General features: G+C 45.4%; 1 protein-coding gene across 1 annotated transcript; it reads left to right on the forward strand.

Annotated features, from left to right (window-relative positions):
* The first annotated feature begins 418 nt into the window (after positions 1-418).
* On the forward strand, positions 419-20536 carry smpd3 (sphingomyelin phosphodiesterase 3). The gene is made up of 9 exons (XM_056598988.1): positions 419-1160; positions 1711-1962; positions 2411-3359; positions 9737-9812; positions 13880-14041; positions 14436-14525; positions 18524-18587; positions 18867-19041; positions 19889-20536. The coding sequence occupies exons 1-9, from the start codon at positions 859-861 to the stop codon at positions 19988-19990; spliced, it is 2172 nt and encodes a 723-aa protein (XP_056454963.1). The 5' UTR covers positions 419-858; the 3' UTR covers positions 19991-20536.
* Positions 20537-24824: the final 4288 nt, after the last annotated feature.

Genomic DNA, 24824 nt, shown 5'->3' on the forward strand with positions numbered 1-24824 from the left:
TTAGCTGTATAAATTCAATTAATCAAAGAAAATATCCAACATGGACAGCTTAATGAGCTGTCAATCGTTCACTAAATGATGTACTGATCTAAATGATTACCACATCCCTTTGAAGTTGCTTACACCATTCCAAGGAGTTGCAAACATGAAGTAGACTATTTTGGTTTTTATGGATATCAGATGAAACACACATTGCAGAACATATATCTTTCGTCAGCCTTGTCTCTGTTTTTCCTCCTTGCTTTCAATTTCCACTTCCTGCCTTCCTGCCTTTGCTAACTGTGTCTCCTCCCTCTCTTCCCTGTTCCAACCTCCTCCTCTCCCCGTCCTCCCTCTGTCTTTCCACCAGGGCTCCTTTGGCGTGGGGATGCTGGATATCGATATACTCCTGGTGTCCGTGTGGAAGCTCTTTTAAACACAAACTCAAGCCATTCCCCTTCGCTATGGCAACATCCCCGCCTGAGAATGGCCTTCCCTCACCGTCCCCCAGGCAGACTCACTGCTAGGGAGAGGCCGGGACGGAGAGCTGAAACCTCAGGGCTGCCCAGCTAAAATCTCCCAAAACATGTATGGTACCTTCCTTGGCTCCACGGGGGGAGGGTCTACATGTATTCTATTCTATTTATTTATTTTTATTTATTTACTTACCAATCCACAGTCCATTCATAAACAAAGCTGCGCCGATTCAAACGAGTGTTGATGTGTGCGCGTGCGGCTGACGTGTGTGAGGCGAGGCAGAGTTGACGAAGAAAGTAAACTAAACCAAGCAGGGGGAAAAACCCAGGAAGAAGGAGAATTAAAGCGGGGTAGACAGCAGAGACAAAAGGGCGAGCAAGGAAGAAAGCGAGAGAGAAAGCGATGGTCCTCTACACCACCCCGTATCCCAGTGCCTGCCTGCACTTCCTCGATGGCCTCTCCTGGAGCCTGGTGTTCCCCTGCTATTGGCTGCTGGACCGGCTCCTGGCGTCGTGCGTGGCCACGTCGCTGGAGAAGCGCCGGCGCTCCCAGGACCCCTGCTCCTTCCTGAGCCTGTGCGTGCTGGTCTCCGTGCCCCTCTACCTGCTCTTCTTCCTGCTGTCGCTGCCCTTTGGCCTGCTGGGCTTTCTCCTGTGGGCCCCCCTGCAGGCCGTCCGACAGCCCTACCTCTACACCTACAGCAGGTCAGTGTCCCGTTAGCCCTACCTCTACACCTACAGCAGGTCAGTGTCCCGTTAGCCCTACCTCTACGCCTACAGCAGGTCAGTGTCCCGTTAGCCCTACCTCTACGCCTACAGCAGGTCAGTGTCCCGTTAGCCCTACCTCTACGCCTACAGCAGGTCAGTGTCCCGTTAGCCCTACCTCTACGCCTACAGCAGGTCGGCGCCACAGCCCTACACAGTAGATCTGTATCACTCAATCCACACCAGCGACAGGATTTCGTTTGACTATGAGTCAAGAAGGTCTATCTATATGGACCATTACTGTGCATTTCAACGAAACATGCGACGAATATTACGTACATTTCCAAATGGACATTGGTCTCACTAACCCAAAAGGTAGCATAACCTGAGCTGATGAGGAGTTTGTGTTGGTATAAAAAACGACGACTACAGTACAAGAAGTGTGCTTCGATGAAGAATGATCTTGTATCAGCGAGTTATATGGGGATATGAGATGCTTTAAGCTTACACCCTCGTGAATGACTCCTGAACTCCCCCTTGTGCCCTGAAGGCCGGACAAACACCAGGCGGAGCAGGGGGCGGCGGGGCCCGGGGGAGCCGGCTCGGCCGAGTGGAGGCCCCAGGGAAGGAGCTTCTGCTTCTGCAGTGCCAACGTGTGCCTGCTGCCCGACGCCCTGGCCCGGTTCAACAACCTGACCGACACCCAGAGCAGGGCCCGCGAGGTGGGCCGCAGGATCCGCAACGGGGCCAGCCGGCCCCAGATCAAGATCTACATCGACTCGCCCACCAACACCTCCATCAGGTAAGGAGGAGCTGCTCCAGCTCCCCGATGGACGGGTGTCAAATAAAAAGAGTTGAAAATAGTCATAAATAAGTATTTCACCTTTGATCAAGCTTTGCTGAGAGGACTGACTTATTATTTCCCTGACCGACTTATTTATTACATTATACATTTGAGTTATTCCAAAGGTCAGGGGTGGATTTTTATTGCATTCAATTAAATCGCGACAATCGAATTCTAATCAGCGAGAGAGAGAGTGGAGCTTGCCATTGAATTCATTTGGTTTGGTGATTTGTTGGAATAAAATCTCCATACTCTTGATCCTGGATGTCACGTTAAAGGCTCCCTCCGTTCCACGAGTGTCCCAGAGTATTCCCAGCTTTAATTTCTAACTTTGTCTTACTGTGTCGGTGTGTGTTTTCCGTGTGCATGCTCTGTGACCCACTCCTTGGCTCGGTGTAAACATCAGCGCGGCCTCCTTTAGCAGCCTGGCCGCGGGGTTCCGGCGAACCTCCTCTCTGGACCAACGCCCGGAGCCGTCCCACGTCACCAACGGCCCCACGGACACCGAAGCCGAGCCCCCCACCCATGAGTGCCCGGCCCATCCATCAGGCGCCGCCGACTGCCCCCTCCACCAGGGCCCGTCAGACTGCCCGCTCCACTCGGAAGGTGCGGACGGCTCGACCCCCTGCCCGCTCCACTCCGCCGGGGGCGACGGCGGCGGCGGCAGCGGCTCCGATTGCCCCATGCACAGCGCCGGAGGGACCTCCCGCTGCGCGGTGCACTCCCCGGGGGGGGCCCAAGGCAGCCCGGGGCACCACGACTGTCCCATGCACGGCGACGCCAAACCAACCTCCGACTGCCCGCTCCACAACCCGGGGGTCCAGATCAGCATCAGCGCCCCGGAGCCCGACCCCCAGGACGAGGAGGGCGACGCCGAGTCGGGGAACCCCCGCGGCCAGGACGGGGCGGGGGACACCGGCAGCATGGGCGAGTCCTACACCCGCTACCACGCGGCGGGCGACGCCGGGGGGACGTACTCCAACAACACCCTCTCCCACGTGCCGCGCACCTCCATCTTCAAGCGGCCCGGCGGGCGCAAGCGGCGCCACGGGGACGACGGCTTCGACCACGACGTCTCCGCCTTCTTCCCCGCCAACCTGGACTTCCTGGCGCTGCAGGAGGTGTTCGACCACGGGTCCACCACGCGCCTCCGCCAGCAGCTCCACCGCTACTTCCCGTACGTGCTGAGCGACGTGGGCCGCTACGGCTGGAAGGGCTGCGGCTCCAGCTTCAAGTTCCTCAACAGCGGGCTGATGCTGGCCAGCCGCTACCCCATCCTGGACGCCCGCTTCCAGTGCTACCCCAACGGCAGAGGGGAGGACGCGCTGGCCTCCAAGGGAGCCCTGTTCGCCAAGGTCAGATCCAAGTTTTGGTTTCGGTTCTCTCTCCATGTGGCACTCTGGTATACTCTTCCCCGTTGGGAATGCGTGTCCTCACCTTTAAGCCCATATGAAGGAGCCTTGGACAGCTATTTTTAACTCATAAGGACCACCGCTGATAAGGTCACTGCCAGACAAAACAAGTGCTCAAAAGTTTAATTTTCCAACAATCCAATGTCCTGATTTTGTACATTGCAGTCTCTTACTATGCGGCAGTAACTTTCATAAAGCATCTGGGTTAACAAGGGCTTGATATTACCAATAGCAATTAAAACATTTCCGAGCAAACATGATATCGCAATCCAAAATATTTCTTAACACAAGAGCACATTTGATTAATGCAAGACAGCCCTGATGTTGGTTCTCTTCCAAGATGGCCAGTGGGAACATTTTCTTGTATGAGCAATGGACTAAATTTCTTCTTTGGCAGGGTAGGGCAATTTCTCTTTGTCTGTTAAATAATGCACTCTCCCTGTCTGTGTTATGAACTATTCCCAAGCCAAGCCTCTCTGCATTCTGCATTGTGTTAACACCATGAAAGAACGCATACCGCATAGATGAGATGTGCGTGCTTCGTTTATATCTACATACGTGTGTGTGTGTGTGCGTGTGCGTGAGTGAGCACGTATTGACTGGATTGAATCCAGATGCAGCTGGGAGGAATGAGAAGCTTGGCTGCCCAATACATAGTACATGTTTGTGGCATTCATGATCTCTACCATCACCGTACAACGCAGATGTGTAATAATGTGACCTAAATGTTCATGAGCTTAGTTGGCATGCTTGTCACACATTATGTTACAGTGATGTCAGACCACGCACTACCTTTGGCCTGCTGTTTACACCTAGTTCACCCGTTACACCTCCCAGTCCTACAGTCACGTCGTCCCCGGCATCAGGTTGACCTCCTGCCAGCTCCCAGGGAGACGAGTCAATAGTGCTTTTATCGTCTCCTTTTTCCAATGCGACTTCATTTAAACATCATCCTGTCAGGCTCAGCTACTGCCGAGTCCAATGTGAAACCTGGCCACCGTCCAATTATGTAGCGGCAACATGTGTCTTTATCGGAGTTCAGCGCACACTTAATACTATTCTAAGACTCTGATCCAATGTTGTCGCATACTGAGCAGGGCTAGCTTAATGTCTGGCGAAGTGCTGTCTGCTAGGGACGAGACAGACTGTGTGTGTGTGTGTGTGTGTGTGTGTGTGTGTGTGTGTGTGTGTGTGTGTGTGTGTGTGTGTGTGTGTGTGTGTGTGTGTGTGTGTGTGTGTGTGTGTGTGTGTGTGTGTGTGTGTGTGTGTGTGTGTGTGTGCGCGCGCGCGTGTGTACTGTGTACTGTGTATGGTAGTCTACATCACCTGATGGATGATGGTCATGTCCATGTTGCCCGGCGCTGTCCCGGCGCTCCCTTGCCCGTTGGTTGGTCAGGGCTTGAGAGAGAGAGAGAGAGAGAGAGAGAGAGAGAGAGAGAGAGAGAGAGAGAGAGAGAGATGGTGTTCTCTGTGGATACTCAGCAGTTCTTCCCACACACACACACACACACGCTTATTTGGCAGTCATAGATCTTCTTTGATCCATCCCAAGTTCAGCCTTCTCCTCCGGCAAGCAGCCATCTCTGTTCTGTAGCATCGAGCAGAGACTGAACACAAAGAACAGTCACTGCCCCTGGAAGAGGTTTTTATTTATGTTGGGATATAACCGTTGCTTTCGGTTTGTGGTGAGATGCTGCTCTGTGAAGCTCCGACACTTTGTTTTCACCCACCAGTTGTCTTTTTGTGTCGTAAGAAATGTTTGCTCTGTATGTGGGTCAACAGAGCAGAGACAATCAGAATCAAGAGAAAACGCTGAGAGAGAAGAAGAAAAGCAGCAAGAGAGAGAGAGCGACACACACACATAAAGAAAGAGAGAGAGAGGAAGAGAGAGAAAGGTAGACACTAGTGAAAGACAGATCTTTGGAGAGTGCCAGTGAGAAAATTAATTAAAACATTTTTTCCCAAAGGGCGAACCAGTGCTGGCTCAGTAATTAAGGCTTTTCAATCCCAACATTTATCCCTTATTATAATTATTTCTATTGTAACTATTGAGTGCATGGTTGTGTGTGTGTGTGTGTGTGTGTGTGTGTGTGTGTGTGTGTGTGTGTGTGTGTGTGTGTGTGTGTGTGTGTGTGTGTGTGTGTGTGTGTGTGTGTGTGTGTGTGTGTGTGTGTGTGTGTGTGTGTGTGTGTGTGTGTTTGTGTGCACAGATATGTGCTAGCAAATAATGCTAGTAAATATATTTTCCACTCTATTATTAAGTAGCTCCGAACTGTGCCAGTCTAGAGTTGAGTCTGAATCAGATTTAACCCTGAAATGAAGGCCTTAATTGACAACAAAAAGAGGCTACTTCCAGCTATTCAACTAATAGTTTTCATGGTTCTTTGTATGCCAAAGTTCAACAGGGTACGAGTCCCTCTGTAAGGTATTTTTCAAACTGCTCGTCCCAGCTGGCTGTGGTTTTGCTTGAACCTCTACTATTTTATATTTTATAAATATATTATATATGTGTGTGTGTGTGTGTGTGTGTGTGTGTGTGTGTGTGTGTGTGTGTGTGTGTGTGTGTGTGTGTGTGTGTGTGTGTGTGTGTGTGTGTGTGTGTGTGTGTGTGTGTGTGTGTGTGTGTGTGTGTGTGTGTGTGTGTGTGTGTTTCAATGAAGGAACTCTATGCTGCGGTTAGGCCAAATCAACACACACACACACACACACACACACACACACACACACACACACACACACACACACACACACACACACACACACACACACACACACACACACACACACACACACACACACACACACACACACACACACACACACACACACCGGCCAAATGTTCCCTAAGGTCCAATGTCAGTTTCAGGGTCCTCACACACCTATTGAAGCATGGACAAACCTGTAAAATATTCAATACTCGGCGCAGCAGAGGACAGAGGATGGACAAGAGGGGGGATGATATCTAAAGGGATGCAAGCAACAGGGATGAATGGCATAAGAGGCCGAGTTGGCACTAGGGAGAGAAAGAGAGAAACGTTATCATGAGTAGCAACATAACTAAGAACTGTATTTGACTGATTGCTTTGTGTCAGTTTGGACAGTTAATGATTGAACTACTGGAATTTGTTGGATTTGTTGGTTCTGGTCGGAACAGGGAGAAATGTTTATACAAACCCCCAGCGCACAAAACTTTGACATGACTTGAGGATGTCAATGGAAATGTTGCCGTGTTGTTGTTGGGTTGCATTGCGGTACGTTGTGTTGTGTAATGTCTTGTCATGGATCTGGTATCCAGCGTCCAGTAGGTCCCAACCAGGCCCCATGCAGCCTGTCTGACATAAAGGTAAAGTCCATCTATCACTAGCTAAATGAATTACAAGAACCCATTCCATGGCTGTAGCATACAGCCTTTGTTAAAGTGGGGTCACTGAACTTTGCATTTGGCACCACAGCCATCTAATGAGGCCAGTGCTTTATTGCTGCTCTCTGCATTTTTCTTTAAGATGTCCGTGCAGTTGGCCTGCCAAAACAGTAATCCCATTATCTCAATCAATGTCCATTTGACCAAGTAAAATTCCCTTAGACAATAAAATGCCTCTATCCACAAGCTGATCTGCTATGTTGACAAGTGTGTCATCTTCCACGATGAAGCTTATTCAACAGTGTAAACAGTACATATTGCTAAAATAACAACGAGGCAGCTGGGCTATAACCAATTTGAAGTCTTGTTGTGTCAATCTGGAGGATTAATAATATGTTAGACACCAACTGGCAGCGACTCAAACTGGTAGCCATCAAAATATCTCGCAGTATAATTACATGTTCCTTCCCCTGCGATCCAAGTTATTTGAGCTCTCTGCATGTGTTCGTGCATATGTTTGTGTTTGTCCATGTGTGTGCACTGTAATTCAATGTTTACACGGGTCAATCCTCAAATTGCACATCTCCCAAAGTACTGTTTAAACTCCCACAAAGGATCCTTTAGTTTATTTAAAACTAGTTCCTGGTAAGAACATTTTCCTCTGGCCGTTTTTTCCATGTGTGTGCGTCCATCTGTTCGTCCCCATTTAGCTGTGGTTGTACTCCACCCAAAAGGCCGGCCACTTCCCACCAGCCGGTGTTTATCCCTACCCCTGTCTGTCCTCCTCTGTATGTTCAACCCTGTATCCACCCACATCTTCTGGTTCCTACTAGGAGGTCCTTTGATTGAGAGTCTCTGGTTGAATGTGAGGCTGTAGGACATAGCACTCTAGAGCTACTGACGCCCGGGCTGTACAGCTGTACAGGATGCAGACATCAGCAAAGTGGAAGGATGTCACTTTTTCGGTCTCGTTTAATCCGACGCCCCACGTTATTATTGGCCGTGACGTACATAGCGATGGAGATGATACACGACGGATAATACTTTTCTCTCCACTTCTCTCTCGCTGCACTTGTTATCAGTCAGAATCCGATTGCTTGTGTCAAAGTGTCTGCCGGTGACTCACTCAACCTAAATCCCCTCTTTGAAAAATACCATCCAACTGATGATTCCCTGGTAGCTGAGTGTAGTTGGACGGCCAACACAAGTATGTCACAGTATTTAATTGGTGTCCTGTGTGACTCACTCTCCCTGGCCAGAGATGGCCATGGTGGGTGCTTTCTGGAGAACAGACTTTGGTTGATTTTTAATTAGATAAGTTACTGATGCCTGGCTAGTGGACTGTGTGATGCTGTAATCCTACTAGAGCCGTGGCTAACTCTCACTCAATTCCATTGGCGAGCAGAGACCAGCGAAAAGGGCGGTTTCTAAGTGAAGTCGTTTTTTCTCTCTTGTTTTTCTTTCTTGTTGCCAACATGTTCGCAAGTGTTTGTTTGATAATCAAAATTTCAACACCTGGGGTCTCATTTATAAAACTGTGCGTGGGATCGTTACTAAAAGTGTACGTACGCCCAAAAGCCAAGTTTTGCGTGCGCCAAAAAATATTCAGACTTATAAAACCCTGCGTACGCACACCGTACGCAATCTTTGCTTTATAAATCACAGAGTGCCTAAAAGTGTGCGCAGCTGAATCAGCTTCAAGTTCCGCCCTGTACACGCACCTTTTTAACCATAAATGGTCAATGCAAATTACCTCATGAATGCGATCGGCATATAAAACCGACTCAGATGCAAGTATTATGGCAGAAGGACTGAGAAAAGCAAAAAAGCGACATTTCTCGGAGGTTGAAGTGGAGACACTTGTGGGTGAGATGGAGGCCCGACAAGTAGTTTTGCTCGCCGGTCATGGGATTGGGATCACCAACAACAAAAAGCAGAGTGAGTGGCAATATGTTGCTGCAGCAGTGAACTCTGTCAGTAGCACGGAGCGCACAGTCCCAAAATTAAAAAAGAAGTTGTCTGACATAAAGGTACATCTTTTTATGTACCAATAAATCGTTATGGTCCCTAAAGACCCTCTCCCTCCGAATCCTGCCATTTGCATGGTCCACCAGCAGTGCCATATGGTGCAGCATTACAACGGCGCTCACCTCTGTATTTATAGGGTTACGGTAATAAGACTGACCGAGAACACCTTGGATAATCAGTTTAAAATGTCAGAGAGAAGTAAGTGTAAGTTTGCCTTTAAGTAAACCATGTTTACTTAAAATGTTCTTGAACATAACCCCTTTTTAATGCCTGATTTGTCATGAAAAGCATCAAGAGTAACGGACAACGATTGTGATGAGGAGTGTGGCTTGGTTTTCCACACTTAGGATTTAATTGATATTTGATTATGTGTTTACAGTGTCACATACAAATATTGTTATTGACACATGTTGGACAGATGCTTTATTCCATGCAGTCGCGCCGTCAGTGGACAGTAGCCTATGGCGTGAAGGGATTAATTATAGAGAATTTCTTTTTATTTCTATTCTAAGGAGATGTTTCTGGAGTTATAACTGAGAAATAACGCTGTTGACTTAAATTATTCTGATTACATAGATTTAACGCATGATACGGGTTGAAATTAAATTCATGAAGGGCGATGATAAAACATAATCGTTCTTCTCACTCTACAATTCTTCTGTCTGACTTAAGTTCACCACCACACCATCTGTGTCGCCAATTCTCCTTTTCCTCCAAACCATGCGTACGCATGGGTCAGAGTTTGCTTAGGGCTGCGCACATTCTCCCGTCAAGTTGGTTTTTTATAGATCACAACCTTGGCGTGGAAAGTCACGTACGCCAATTTCAGCCCCGTTTTGTGCGTACGCAACGGTTATAAATGGGACCCCTGGTCTGTACAATTGTATTGAGTGTATTGAAAAATGTGATGTTTGTTTCTGATGTCTCACAGGTACAGGTGGGCACCTCTCACCAGGACCAAAGGGTGGTGGGGTACCTCACCTCTACACATCTCCACGCCATAGAAGGTACCTTTCAGACGATCTCTCTTTCTTTCTCTCTCACCCTCGCTCTCACTCCCGCTTTCTCTCTAGCCCAGGGTCACTCCGGCTCGCCTAGATAAAAACGTACAAGTGTCCAAACCCAGAATGGGGGGCATTGTTGTTCCGTCCTACAGCCAACAGCGGGGGGTAGTAGCAGAGGTGACTGGTGGTCCGTGTAAAAAGGAGGAACAGGCATTGCGGGGACCAGGGGGATGTTTTGATGACATAATGTGTGCAAATTGGGACTGATACATCTCTAAAGATGAAACAGACGTCTCCGTCCACAGCGTCTTTGTCCAGCGCACCTCTCTGCCGGGAACCGCTCTGATTCCCCTCAACGTGTTCCTGATCGCACAAACATGTTGCTTGCACGAATCCACCAGTGTCACAGCAACTTGGCTTGTGTTCGACGAGTGGTATAAATGTGCAAGGCTAGAAAAAGCAACTCAGCATTTAGTTCTCCCTCCATTATTGTCAGAAGACGATGGCGCTGCCCTGTTGTGCTACACGTTGCGCCTCTGATTCCGGTATGCTTTGTACAAGCTCAAAAGGGGCCGGCGTCGTTTGGTTCTGTGTAAAAAAACAATCCCATAATAATGACGGTGTGGGAATATTGATGTCCCTATCGCTGACTCTCTGTCTCTCTGTCTCTGTCTGTCTCTCTCTCTCTGTCTCTGTCTGTCTCTCTCTCTCTCTCTCTCTGTCTCTCTGTCTCTGTCTCTGTCTCTCTGTCTCTCTCTCTCTCTCTCTCTCTCTCTCTCTCTCTCTCTCTCTCTCTCTCTCTCTCTCTCTCTCTCTCTCTCTCTCTCTCTCTCTCTCTCTCTCTCTCTCTCAGTCACTCTGTCACTCTGTCACTCTGTCACTCTGTCACTCTGTCTCTCTGTCTCTCTGTCTCTCTGTCTCTCTGTCTCTCTGTCTCTGTCTCGCTCTCTGTCTCTCTCTCTGTCTCTCTCTCTCTCTCTCTCTCTGTCTCTCTCTCTGTCTCTCTCTCTGTCCCTCTCTCTGTCCCTCTCTCGCTCTCTTTCTTTTTTTTTCCCTCTCTTCTTTGGGCACAAATCTACCCTCAGACTTATGCAAAGAGACAGAACCTCAATTAATGAAAGCATGTGTAACTTCAATCGTTGAAAGCAAGGACAGGAACATGCACACAGGACCAAATGTATATCGCCTTATCTGCACACAAAAACAACATAGAGCAGACAAAGCTGCTTGCTCAAGCAGTCTAAAATGTATTGATACGGTATTGCTGCTGGCAGCAGAAGCAAGCTCATGCCTTGTTTATATCAGAGCAATCCATCTCAGCCTGCATTGTGTGTGTGTTTGTGTGTGTGTGTTGCCGTTTGTATGTGTGTGTGGGGGGGTTTGTGAGTGTGTGACTGTAGAGTATCTTGATGTTCCTCCCTAGCCAGAGAAGAAAAGCCAGATCATAAGATAAATGACCAAATCAACACCCCTGAGCACTGGCCTCGTGTTCCCATAGCGACCAGCTCAAGCTGTTGGAGGCGTCACAGCCCTATTTAAAGCCCCCGGTCGATGCTCCCCTCATTTTTTACCCGAGACCACGTCTCTAACCCACCTCCCAAGCTATTTCTGTTCCCTCCTCCTACGCTCCAGTGACTCTGTTGGCGTGGGTCTAAAAATAGGAGTACATGGGCTATTTATGATACATCAAAGTAACCGGGGGTAAGGGGCATAGGCAAGGGAGAGAGCGGGATTGAGAGAGAGCGAAACAGAGAGGGGGAGATGGAGAGGGATGGGGGTGACTGGGAGAGATAAAGAGAGCAACCTCATTCTTGTATGGCTGAAATTACTTTTTGCCTTTTGTGAGTGCCCTGAGTATGTCCTGGTGACGTATAACATCATTAGTGAACACATAATGACTCGACTGATGGTCATGCATCTCTTTTATTAACACACACACCAAACAGGTTTGGTTTGCCTGCTATTATTGGCCATTTCTAAAGGTTACTGATATACGAGTCAACGCTAAGGTATACAGTATGTGTAATATTGACTTTGCTTTGTAGATGATCAAACACATGGCCCACACGCATGACAAACACAGAGACATACACATAGCCACCGACACACACTTTGAGCTTATCGCACTGGAGATGAAGTGGAGAGCCATGCCAGCTTAATCCCATGCCACATACACCCTCTCCTCTACAATGCTGTTTCTCTTTCACACTTCCTCACCCACTCTCTTTTGGCCCTATTTTAACCGTCTGAAACGCAAGTGAGAACCGCAAGCGCAAGTAGCTTTGTGGGCGGTTCTATAGCGATGTTGCTATTTTACCGGCGCAAAAATTACTCTTGCGCCCAAGAGTCTTTTTTTTTTGGTTTGGGCGTAACGTGCAATAAACCGATGAGAGTGCCAGCTCCCATCCACTTTAGGAGCCATGAGCGCATTTGAATCTGACGAGTTGATATTTTGATGATGAGACAGATGCACATGAATTTCAAACTTCAAATGGCTCAGTTTATGGCCAAATAATATGGCCTAATTCACACATGGAATAAGTTTTTCTTCCGCAGCTTCAGAAATACTGAGTCCTGAAATAAATTTCGGCAAAGAAAACCTAACACACATATGTTATGCGGTAACTGTGGTTCTATTTAATGATATACATAATACATTATAAACATTGTTTCTTATCAGTATTGTATGCATTATCGTTATCGACTTGTGTTCCTAATATGCATGTGTCCCCCCGTTAATATACATTGCCATGGACTGTATTATGCGTTACGTGTTTAGTTTGCGTGTGTTTAAACAGATGGACGCACACACGCGCGCCCGCATTCATTAATTATTTTACGCATACACACACGTGCGCATTCATTCATTCTTTTTGACACTCTCTCGCGGTAAAACAATGTTTTCTCACGATCAAATACTCATCAATCCTAAAAGTACATAACTAATGTGCACGATGCCTGTGTCAAGAAAATATGTGTTTGCTGTACGGTGTTTGCAGATGCATTGATTTAAAAGTACAACTTATTACCGCTGTAACAGCTGTTCCATCCAAAATAATTTACCAAGAATGTGTGGCTAGGTAGATGAGAGAAGCAAAGTGTATGCGCGAGGTGCACAAGCAACATTATGCATGCGCCCTTGAAATAGCATCTGAACAACGCGCCACTGACTTTAAACCAGGTATTTCCTGGTTTGTAGCAAAAATAGCACCAGGGAACGTTTGTGCCAGAACACGCCTCCTCCTTTCGCCTAACCGCCCCTTGGGGTGCAAGATCATTCCCTAATTTACTGACGTGTGGCGCAGGAGGGAAAAGAACACTCTGCGCCAGTTGCAAACTAGAAACGACACATGCGCCAGTGGGAAAGTAAATTGCGCCTGATGCAAGATAGGGCCCTTAAACTCGCTCATTCTCTCTCATCTGCTTTACCCTCTTGTTCTACTTCTGTTATCACCCATTGGCAAACTCGCAGTACCCCCTCTCTCCCTCTCTCTCTCTGCCTCTCTCTCTGTCTCTGTCTCTGTCCGTCTCTATCTCTCTCTGTCTGTCTCTCTCTCTCTCTCTCTCTCTCTCTCTCTCTCTCTCTCTCTCTCTCTCTCTCTCTCTCTCTTTCTCTCTCTCTCTCTCTCTCTCTCTTTCTCTCTCTCTCTCTCTCTCTCTCTCTCTCTCTCGTTTAGATGATCCTTTCCTTATCTGCACTTCCTCCATTACTTCCATTCTTCCATTCAAGTATTTAATATCTCATTATTCGGTTTTATCTGCCCTGAACACTCTAATTTTCTCTTAAGCACTTTCAGCTTCTTACTCATCTAATCTCGCTCTATTTTTTCCTCTCTAAGATCTCCTATCTTCTTTTTTCTATTTGGAATTGATCAAAACTGGGAGACAAATGTGTTTTTGTGTGTTTGTATGCGTTCATAATTTGATCCTCTCTCTCTCCAGACCTATACATCAACCTCCTTTTTCAAAACCTAAACAACCTACACACACACACACACACACAAACACACACACACACACACGCACACAGGCGCGCGTGCTGACGTGTGTCTGTCCTGTGCGTCCCTCAGGCGATGCGTCGGTGCGCTGCGAGCAGCTCGATCTCCTGCTCCAGTGGGGGGCGGAGTTTCGGCAGTCCTCGTTTCGCTCAGGGGAGGGGGAGAAAGTTCTGGAAGACCTGGTGGCCTTCGACGTCATCCTGGGGGACCTGAACTTTGACAACTGCTCTTCAGGTAGAAGCCAGCCAGAACACCCAGGCTCCTCACTGTATGATAGCATAACGATCGTTGTACAAAAGTTAGTTCCAAACAAGTGATTTGATTGGACGAGGCATTCTATGAGTGCTGATATTCAACTGCACTGGGAATTAGCACTATACATGTATTGTGTGCCTTGACAGGGGTTGCTAATAACCGTTAATTACATTGACAATCATAAGTGATTTATATTAACTCCTCAGAATCACAAATGCCACCAAAGAGATAATAAAAAATAAATAAAAAATAAATATACGTGATACAAAGCAGCTCAATAGAAGTAAATGTATTTTTCTCAAAGGCTTGTGTGTGTCTGTGTTTGTGTGTGTGTGTGTGTGTGTGCGTGCGTACGTGTGTTTGTGTCTTCCAGAGGACAAGTTGGAGCAGCAGCACGCCCTCTTCACTCAGTACAAGGACCCCTGTCGCCTGGGGCCCGGAGAGGACAAACCATGGGCCCTGGGTAAGTGTGATCAAGGCTTTACTGGAGGCTAAGCACACTGCAACTGCGTTGACGCAACTCCTAAACCTCTAAATAGAGTTTATGCAACTTAAAAATTTGCTAGGGTGTTTGTTTTACCGACCGTAGTAAATTCAAAGTAGCGTGGCATTATCAATCAGTATTTAGGGTGTCTGTGACCAAACACATCGTCTCTTGCGGCAGCCGGGTTTGCGACAGAAATTAGTTCACTCTTATTAGCTAACTCTATCTGTCAAAGGTTGACTAGCCCGCTTTTCTTAGTTTCAAATGTTGTTTTGCAGTGGTGAGGCATTGATGCAGGAATCATGGAGATCACAGAGAGAGGAAGGAACAGAGTGAGGGCAAACTGAGAGAGGAGGAACATTGAGGGGAGAGACAGAGGGAGGACAAATGGAGAGAGAAGAGACAGAGAGGAGGAACAGATAGAGAGACAGATGAAAGACGGTGAGAGGAGAGACAGAAAGAGTCTCTCCTCTTTTAGGCGGTTCATTCCAGGATGTAATACAGCAAGATACAGATTTAGGTTGAATAATCTATAATGGACGCAGATGAGGAGCAGTTTCGAGACGTGTTCCTTGGCTGTCGATCCCTCTTCTCACCGACCCAAAGGGTTGGGGCGAGTATTATATTAAAGAAAACGTGAAGGACAAGAGAACAGATGCACTCTCACCCTTGATAAGGTTTATGGCCCTGGCTAAGTCCCAGACGACCAGGTTGGTTCATCCTTGTTGAGACATAACAAATGGCGGAATGTTGGAAATAACACCTTGTATCAGTGTGAGAGGCACTGGCCTGTTCCTATAGACTAGATATGGGAGAAAAGCATCTTTAAAGTAGAAACAGAGAAGGGAAACAGAGAGAGGACAAACAGACGGACCTGAGCCACAATGTGTAAACTGCTGCTGCTCCTACAGTTTTTACAATATATAGACATATGTCACTGGATTGAAATATCTAAGCGATGTGATCTATAAGGCTTTAAGTTTAATAATTTTGTCAGGAGTCATGCTCCCCACCCATATACATTGCGAAATATTCAGACTTGTAATCTAGATGCAATTCTTAATTTCACAATTTGCACTACTGTTTGTTTGTCCTACATTCCACAAACAAATAAATGAATATTCTCAATATATCACTTACATTTACTTATAGGGCATTAAGGAGGCACTTTTTTCTAAAGCAACTTACAATAGTAAAGTTAATTTGTCGGAAGATAGAGAAAGAACAATATATCGCTGTCAGTACAATAAGGATGTTCATAGAACATAAGTGTTACAATGCTAGGTCAACCCATTCCCCTTATACAACAAAGATAGCGAGGCTAAGTACTAATTTGAAGTGCCAAGATGTACAATAAACAATAAGTGCATACTGCGTACACTGAATTTACCCAACACGAATATAATTGTTTTTACCGCTATGTCGTGGTCAGCCTTATAATGAGGTGATGCACCCACACTTCAACACAACAGACAGACCTGAGCCATTCCAGGGAGGATACGCAGACATGGAAAAAGGATTCCCCTTTCCCTCAGAACCGACAATACCAGTTCCGTCCCCCGCCCTAGTAGAAGCCTAGTTCACGTCGGAATGAGGTCCAAACATTGCATCATGGCTCTCTGGTCTATTTGGGACAGTGGACTGGATACTGCCCCCTGCAGTACAATCCTAACTTCTACACTTACCTTGATCAAAGAATTCTCCTCTCCTATACTAATACACACCTGAGTGAGATCACGCACACACACACAACACACTTCCTCCAGGTCATTAATATTGTGAAACAGCATAATCATTTTAATCATAAGTGTTATCAAAACTAGTATTATTTAAAAACGTTGCACAAACAGCTGGATAAACGTACGCGCAGAGACGGTGTACTGATGTACAGGGTAGAAGGGTTGACACAGAAAGGGCCAGAGTTGTAAGCTGGTTGTCTAAATCTGGATGGGCACCTACGTCGCAGAACCGAAATACACCCCCGTACTGTGTGGGCCCTACTGACGTCAGCCAAGATGGGGTTTGGGGGCTGGTAATGAGGTGTTTTGTAGGCCATTTATATTTATGGAACAGTGAACAAGCCTGTTCAAAGTATAGCTTTCAATCTGATGCATGAAGGACAGGAGGTATGAATGAAGGATGGAAGATACATAAATGTGACGGAAAGGAAAAAATGAGTTGCAGCATTATCGGGAACACACTATAACAACAGACAGGGAAATGTACGGGAAGGCAACTGGGAAATGTCTGCACTGTGAAATAAATAAAAACAAATAAAAAGAATCCTCTTGAATACATACGTTACATTATATATTGCATGACAGATAGAGATAGAGGCATCACCTTCCCCAGCCGTTTATCTGGTTCCCACTGCGCAATGTGTCGTCGGAGTGATGTATTTTCTGTGTCATTATTGGACGTCAAATTTCGGTCCACTGAAGAAGGGGTTGTTTTGTTACGCCAGGCGACGTCTTTTTTCCGACGTCTACCAAACGTCTGATGTTGAAGTCCTTCGGACCTCTGAACATTTTTTGCAGCGTCTGAAAAATGAAGTGAACCGATCAGTGGGTATCTCTCTCCACACGCTCCCTCTCGCTCGCATGCTTTTGACCCATCCGGGAGCCAGTGAACACATGCACACTTGAACACTCCCCCTGTCCACATTTATTGTGTACCGGTCGGGATCCGAACCAGCCATCCTCTGGTTACAGGTCCAGCTCCATAACCAGTAGACCACATGCCAGTGCAGTCACACACAAACACAAAGACACAGACACAGACACACACAGACACAGACACACACACGCAAACACACACAGTCGCACAGAGGAACACACAGACACACACACAAACAAAGAAGATATGCCTAGGCCAATTATTTACTGAACGTTTCCCACAAACTGCATTTCCAAATAAATAAACAGATAAAAAAATAACTTCAAATAAATAAACCACGAAATGTAAAATAACAACAAAAAAACATGATGTACAAATATTACATCATGTATACATTTCCTGCACCTGTCATAGGCATCCAAATGATGTCCAAAAAATTTAACCGGTTTAAAAATGTTGTCTAAATTTGATATCACATTTGAACTATAAATAGCCCTTACACGGAGGTCGCACGGCCATCAACATTAGACTTCAGTAGACGTAAAAGAAAAAGGACGTTGCCTGGCGTTAAAAAACAACCCCTTCAGTGGACCGAAATTTGACGACCAATAATGATACAAAGACGACACTCCGACGACACATTGCGCAGTGGGATCATGTATACATTTCCAGCATCTGTCATAGGCGTCCAAATGACGTCCAAGAAATGTACCCAGTTAAAAGGTGAAATGTTGAACGACAATATGAAGTCCAAGTTGGGTCATGGTTTGAAAACCAAATAGTGGACCTAGTTTGGACATCAAATAGAAGTCCAGAATTGGTCATGGACCAACGGACCAGATATAGACATGATCTGCACGTCTCTCCAACGTCCAATGTTAGGTGGGTTAGCTTGTATTCTTACTAATCTTGTCTGCAATAAATTCACTTTTTTCTCTTTTGCCGGATGGTAGGCAGCCAATCAGTTTCCCACAAGAGCTGTGATAATCATGGTGTATAGAATCAGAGTGCCTTCAGAGTATGCATCTCCTCTCCGATACCAGACAGAGAGAGAGAAGAGAGCATTTAAGAGACATTAGTCTGCTTCATGGCCTCGCACCCTCACCATCCACACAAATCATCGGCTGCTCCAAACACCTCGTTGTCGGTTGTAACACACCGATAGCTGTGGGGGATGTTTTTCATGGTTACATAACCTGAAACAAACGGTGAGATTCTTTCAGAGGTGGGCCGTGCTCAATTTTCATTGACGAGCCACAGAGATCTGCTTGTGCATTTGGTCCTTTAATATCACAAAGCCTTTGTTTTTACGTTCATACTTAATGGATTGGCTCAACTGATGACATTATTGTGCTGCGCAGGTACATTGCTGGATCAAAGCGGTCTCTACGACGAAGAGGCCAACTCACCCGAAAGTTTACAAAAGTAAGTGTGGTTTTGTCACAGAAAGGAAGTGCTCGACATAATTGGGAACACACACGCATCTAAAGGCACTTCAGCCCTATGCCTTTTACATATACAAAGACACCCCTTTGTCTTTGTATGTGCGTACTGCATTTCATTGGGGCTGAAGTGAAAACGTCAACAATGATAATTGCTTGCATCCATTTGCAGTCTTTGCCTATCTGACTGATACCATCCCTCCCCCCCTTCAACCTTTCCCTCAATATGTGTATGGTGGTGCCTGCCCCCCCTCCCCTTTAGGGTGATGGAGAACGAGGAGGCCAGGAAGGAGTACCTGGTGTTCCCTCCTAGCAAGGCTCAGAGTCACGGAGGTGGCGGCGGGCAGAAGGGCCGCAAGATTCCCCTGAAGGGCAACGGAAGGCGCATCGACTACATCCTGTACAGCGATGAGGGCCTGCAGCCGGACTGGAAGCTGGTGAGTGCTGTCTCATGGGTGGAAAGGTCCTGACCTGATGCCTATTAAACCTTTACTGGGTCACCTTTGTACAGCAGCAATTTATTCCATTACTAAAATCAACCTGATTTTAGTCATGGCCCGCCGAATCCTGAACTTGAAAGTCTCAAGAATAAATGTGCCCATCCACGATTCTCTCTGAGTAATTGTATTCTTAATCGCAGCTTTTGAAAATTCTCCAAATTATGCAGCTTTAACTGTAGCTACAACTCGAGCCACTAGAGGCTTTGAACGTTAAAACATACATAGTGCAGGTTTAGCCACCCATTCTTGCAATTGGTGATTTATGCTTCATCAAACAATCTCCTACAATGCATGAATTTATTCAAAGCCTCGTAAAGCACAGGGAATTGCATTCATCATGTCGTTTTAGGACCCGTTTTAGCCCTTGGCTCTTTGCTGCCCTTTCCTTTGGACATGAGTGCAGAGCTAAACCCACAGACCAAACCCAGACATGAGGAGTGCAGTATGATCACTGCCAAGCCAAACTGTTATGCTTCACTTGCTCAATTAAATCCTAAACCATTGTCATTGAGCTGCCACCTTGTGGTGGAGTGGAGCTACTGTAAATGGTTGCGTCCTGCCACAAATCGTGTTTTTTTTAGGTTCATTATTATTGATTATTATACATGTTTTTTGTTGAGAATATTATTTTGAAATTCAAAGCCTGCACATAATCTAAACTCATGTCATGTATTGAATTGATGTATTGAATCGCAGATGCAGCTGAGCTCATATGTGCAGCCTGATGATGCTCAAACTGAGTGTGTTGCTAACCGAAACCCATCCCATCTTCTTCCTGCCACAGGACATCGAGGAGTTCAGCTTTGTGACGCAGTTGGCCGGCATCACTGACCACCTTTCAGTGGCCGCGCGATTGGCCGTTTCAACCGGCGAGGAGGAGCCTTAGGGGGCCGTACATTCTCTTGCACTGCCATCGATACATGGAGGAAGAGACAAGAAGAGATACATGATGGAAGAGACAAGAAGAGATGCATGATGGAAGAGACAAGAAGACCGGGGAGAGAAATTTGAATACAAATGAGCAATTGAAAGATGGCGGAGAAGCGAGAAGGCCCCGTGTCTATTGAGAAACGCCAGAGTGCTGGACGGATGGACGGGTTGACAAACTGATTAATGGAGTTACAGGCCTGGGTTAGGGGGGTTCACGTTAAGGGGAGAGGCAACAATGGAGTGATTTAAAAGAGAGAGTTTATGCCAGAAGGTAGATAAGCAGGGAATTTGTATTAATGGTGTGATGAACGTTTTTCATACCCAGACAACACATACTCATGGACACACACAAACACACTCACAGAGGGTTTGAAAAAATGTGACAGATAACATCTTCTGATGTCAACGACAAATGGTCACTATTTACGAATTTATTTACATTGAGTTAAGGCTTTACTGTCACACAAACTCTCTCTCTCTCTCTCTCTCTCTCTCTCTCTCTCTCTCTATCTCTATCTCTATATATATATATATATATATCTGTCAGTCTCTCAATCACGCACACACACACACACACACACATTCAGACACACACAAATCAACCTTGCATGGTCCATGCTGGATCTATACTATATGTCTGACCACTTTCTATGATTTTACCTCTGGAACTTTCTAATTCTCATATAATACAATGGATGACTAGAGAACACAAAGAGGATACTGAGATTGTCTTGTACAGCAACGGTAGGCCTATAGCTGTGGCCCGCACAATGAGAGGCATTGGCCACTACGCTATTTGACCTTTGTGCCGATTGGTTGGTGTTCGTCTCTTCAAGGTCATTGGTCAGTTTACCTGTCAGTTTTCACCTTACTTCTCCTGCCTTGGTCCCAGGAACCTCAACTAAAGTGTCTTTTTTCTAAAAGTCTTTCTAAAAAAACTTAAAAAAAAGATCAATCTAGAACAGTTTTTATGGTCACTGCGCCATTTTTGTAGAGAAGTACAAATGCCTGGTAATACTTTGTGGTTTATTATTTATACTTAATTGTATTGTATAAAGAGGTCAAATAAAACAATCCGCTTGACTGGAGAAAGATTGTTTTTGATACAATGCAAAGCTTGCAGACTGTTTTCAACCATTTTGTAACTGGTGGGAAGTGACAAGGCGAGAAGGACATTTGAACTAAATTAATTAGCTGATTCCTTGCTTGTGTTGGAATGGTGGTCATGACTGCATGACGAGAGCCTGGTGAGCAATCAAACAATACGACGGTTGTTTGAACTCAGAATTTATAGTCATTTATAGTAAAGATCTGCGTTTCCCCTGGAAATACAAGCCGACCCAATGGGACATTGCTGCATGTGGAATGCTAACCTCTGCCGATAACATTAACTAAACACACATAAGCAATATGTAAAAATACACACACACACATATATACAAACAAAAACATGTAAATATACAGTATGTACCCTTACATCGCATACAATATACAGAAGGCTTGCATGTAGACGTGCACGCTCGCATGCACACACAAACATTCACATTCACATATTTGTGTTATTATATACAATGTCAATAGTGCAACCCCAGCAGGCAAAGGACAGCTCTCTCTCTATTGCCTGTGTTTTGGACCACCGCCATTCCTGCTTGTTCTCAAACAGTAGAAAGAGCTACACACACACACACACCATCTTGAGTGTATGCACTGTGTGAGCAGATGGGGTTCTGTGATTTTCAATACCCCACCTGTACCCCTAACCCCTCCACATCTGTAGCAAGGCATTTATACTTTTTTAATTCCCAGTCCAAGGCCACCCTCACACACACACACACACACACACACACACACACACACACACACACACACACACACACACACACACACACACGGACACAACAGTACATAAAATACTCTGAGGATATCCACACACATTTTGAGCGATCTTGGGTAGAGTGGTGACGTGTGCTTAAGAGTTTATTCGTTATTATAATGATCTGTTCATTTTATCTTGTTTATCACCCTGTCCAAACTGCCAATCAGGACAAGGCAAAGCAATTGTGTATTCACTCCCTAAAAAAAACTAAACTATATCTCAGATGCTGTGTGATTGCCTCTGATTGCCAATGTTTACACTGCAGCCTTCGGCCTGTTTGCCTGTTTCTTGGCACTAGAAGGATGCATGCCTTTTGAGGGACTCTTTACACAAGACCAGATGTGTCACTTTTCAACTGCACATTCAACATCACTGTTTCACACTTTAAGTTATGGACAGTATCGTTTAAATCTGTATTGCAGATGTGTTATACAAGTGTGTATGTGCACTCGCGTGTGTGTATGCTGAATCCATGTCCACCTGAATATTTTTATTCTCGGTAACCTCAACTGGCTGCTTTGACTCTTCTTTTTTCTGTCTCTTCATGATTAGCTTTCTTAGATATTTTATGTCCCATGTTGTTGTTCTGATACTATGAGCATCAGAAGATACTAGAACGAAACTAGAAGGTTTATACTTGTGTTTATTTTTACTCATCATTGACTACATATTTAATTTGCTTTGTTTTGCTTTAGAATGCCCACTAACTGTTTAGCTTTCCCATTTCTACCAGGTGGGATTAAATGTCATGTGAATACACTATAGACCTATTATACAAAGGCTAATAAAATGTGCTCGGCTAGAATCCGACAAAGTGGTGCCACAGTCACTCTGAGGATCCACCGATGGAGTCCATAATAACTGAATAGATGTGTTTGATTAGCCAATGTAGATCCGTCCATCTTGTCCATGATGCGTATACCCTGCATTTGCTTCTAGTGCTATAGGCTGCTGCTAGGCCAACGCACTTCACTAAACAAACCATTGTATTGTGGCTGTGGGGGGATGGGGGAACTGTCCAGTTAGTTTAGTAATATAATTTATATTTGTAACTGCAGCTATAATTGCAGTATTTTCACACTAATAGGTTTTTTCATGCTTTTATTTTATTTATTTGTAAGTGTTATCTGAGTATCTGAGCATTATGGGATATGGTGTAATAACATATGTCGTCCATCTTTAAGGTCAGGATGAAGTAGTCCCAATGTTATGAAGTGTGAAAGCTTTTTAATGCCCAACCACAGCTTGTTTATGTTTATAGATTTTCCGAAGTATTATTGAAGAAACATCTTGACCATCACCATACTGAGTTGGAAGCTGAATTTTGTGAGTGAGGTATTTGCCTCAGATTTTCAGGTTCCAATAAAGGCAGAGAACTGTAAGCCTGTGTTACTGTAATTATGCTTTGGGCCTCAGGTGATGTGTTACTTTGATTTCCTTTTCTGGGTTTTTATATATATATAACATATATATATATATGACATTCTCTGTTCGTTATTATTTTCTCTGATTTAAGTTACCCTTTTGTGTTTTTTGGGGTGCGTGTGTGTGTGTGTGTGTAGGGAGGGGGGGGGGTCTTTGTAGGCTTACTCAAAGGCATGCTCTCCATTAAGAAACTGGGGAGAATAATGGCATTTCCCTCTGTAATGTGCATCTTTCTTCAGACATCTTATTTTCTTCTGCTTTTTAAAAAATGGAATTGATTTTCCCCTGTTTGAATCGGTGTCCGTGTGATTATTTGAGTGTCATTTATTTTATATGCGTCTCAGTGTCTGAAAAATATTATTTCGGATAATACGTTTCTCTGCAGGAGTGTGCCTCTTGATGTTACCATGACAACATTGTAAGTGACTGTTGGTGCCAACATTTAGCATTGTCCTTTATATGAGGACGCAGAAGGAAGATAGATAAATAGATAGATACCTCATCCCTGGGTTTTCACTGTATTTTTTTGTGTGTGTGTGTGTGTGTGTGTGTGTGTGTGTGTGTGTGTGTGTGTGTGTGTGTGTGTGTGTGTGTGTGCGTATGTGCATGTCGTGACTGTTTGTGTGTGGTGTACTTATCCCCTCTGCCACAGACTGACGAAGTAAAGGTCAAAATGAGCTATTGGACTCTCTCAAACTGCTCGCAGTTTAACAGTTCATTTAACTCCGGAAGAAAAAATGAAATACACAAATCGTTCTGAGGTGTCATGCTGCAGTTCTTCTGGCCTCGCATTTACTGTTGAGCGAGTTTCTGGCAGTCCGGGCACTAAGCAAAGGCAAGAAACATTAATGGTTTGTTGACATGCACGAGAGAATTAAGGAAACATACACCATACACAGAGATAGTGAGTGCTATTTTTTGGAAATTATAATAAGGGTATTATTATTTGTGTGTGTGTGTGTGTGTGTGTGTGTGTGTGTGTGTGTGTGTGTGTGTGTGTGTGTGTGTGTGTGTGTGTGTGTGTGTGTGTGTGTGTGTGTGTGTGTGTGTGTGTGGGTCAGGGAGCTAAGAAGTTGTGCTTCCCCTTCACTCTGCATCATGTGCAAAGGTCCTTTCCTTCCAGAGGAAGAAGGTCATCCTAAAGTTTAAACCATGCTAACGTTACCACATCCCCAGGAATTCACATTATCTCCACAACTCTATTAAAGCGTCACAAAATGGCGGAGCCTTGACAATACAAAGAAACATGATTATTTTTGCTGTACATGCTCCTTTCTGCTGTAGCCCACATGTATGCATGTAATGCATGTCGTTCAGGAACAGTGAGGGCTACGAACGAACCTACGTAAACCTGAGCCATTGCCTCAGCCTCTATCCTGATCCTGCCCTCTGCAGTATCTATCCACACGAGGGCGCCAGCGTGCAAAGAAACAACATTAACCCTACAATCACTGCTTATTTACATTCCACGATGGAAAAACCGAATGCA

The sequence above is a fragment of the Gadus chalcogrammus genome, chromosome 9, assembly GCF_026213295.1.
Source record: "Gadus chalcogrammus isolate NIFS_2021 chromosome 9, NIFS_Gcha_1.0, whole genome shotgun sequence".
NCBI classification, from domain to species: Eukaryota; Metazoa; Chordata; class Actinopteri; order Gadiformes; family Gadidae; genus Gadus; species Gadus chalcogrammus.

What these genes read in the sequence shown, in the direction of transcription:
- smpd3 (XM_056598988.1), top strand. Translation starts at nt 859, where the DNA reads ATGGTCCTCTACACCACCCCGTATCCCAGTGCCTGCCTGCACTTCCTC. An exon ending in GGACAAACCATGGGCCCTGG is followed by an intron (nt 14,526 to 18,523) that starts GTAAGTGTGATC and finishes TGTGCTGCGCAG; the next exon opens with GTACATTGCTGGATCAAAGC. An exon ending in TGCAGCCGGACTGGAAGCTG is followed by an intron (nt 19,042 to 19,888) that starts GTGAGTGCTGTC and finishes TTCCTGCCACAG; the next exon opens with GACATCGAGGAGTTCAGCTT.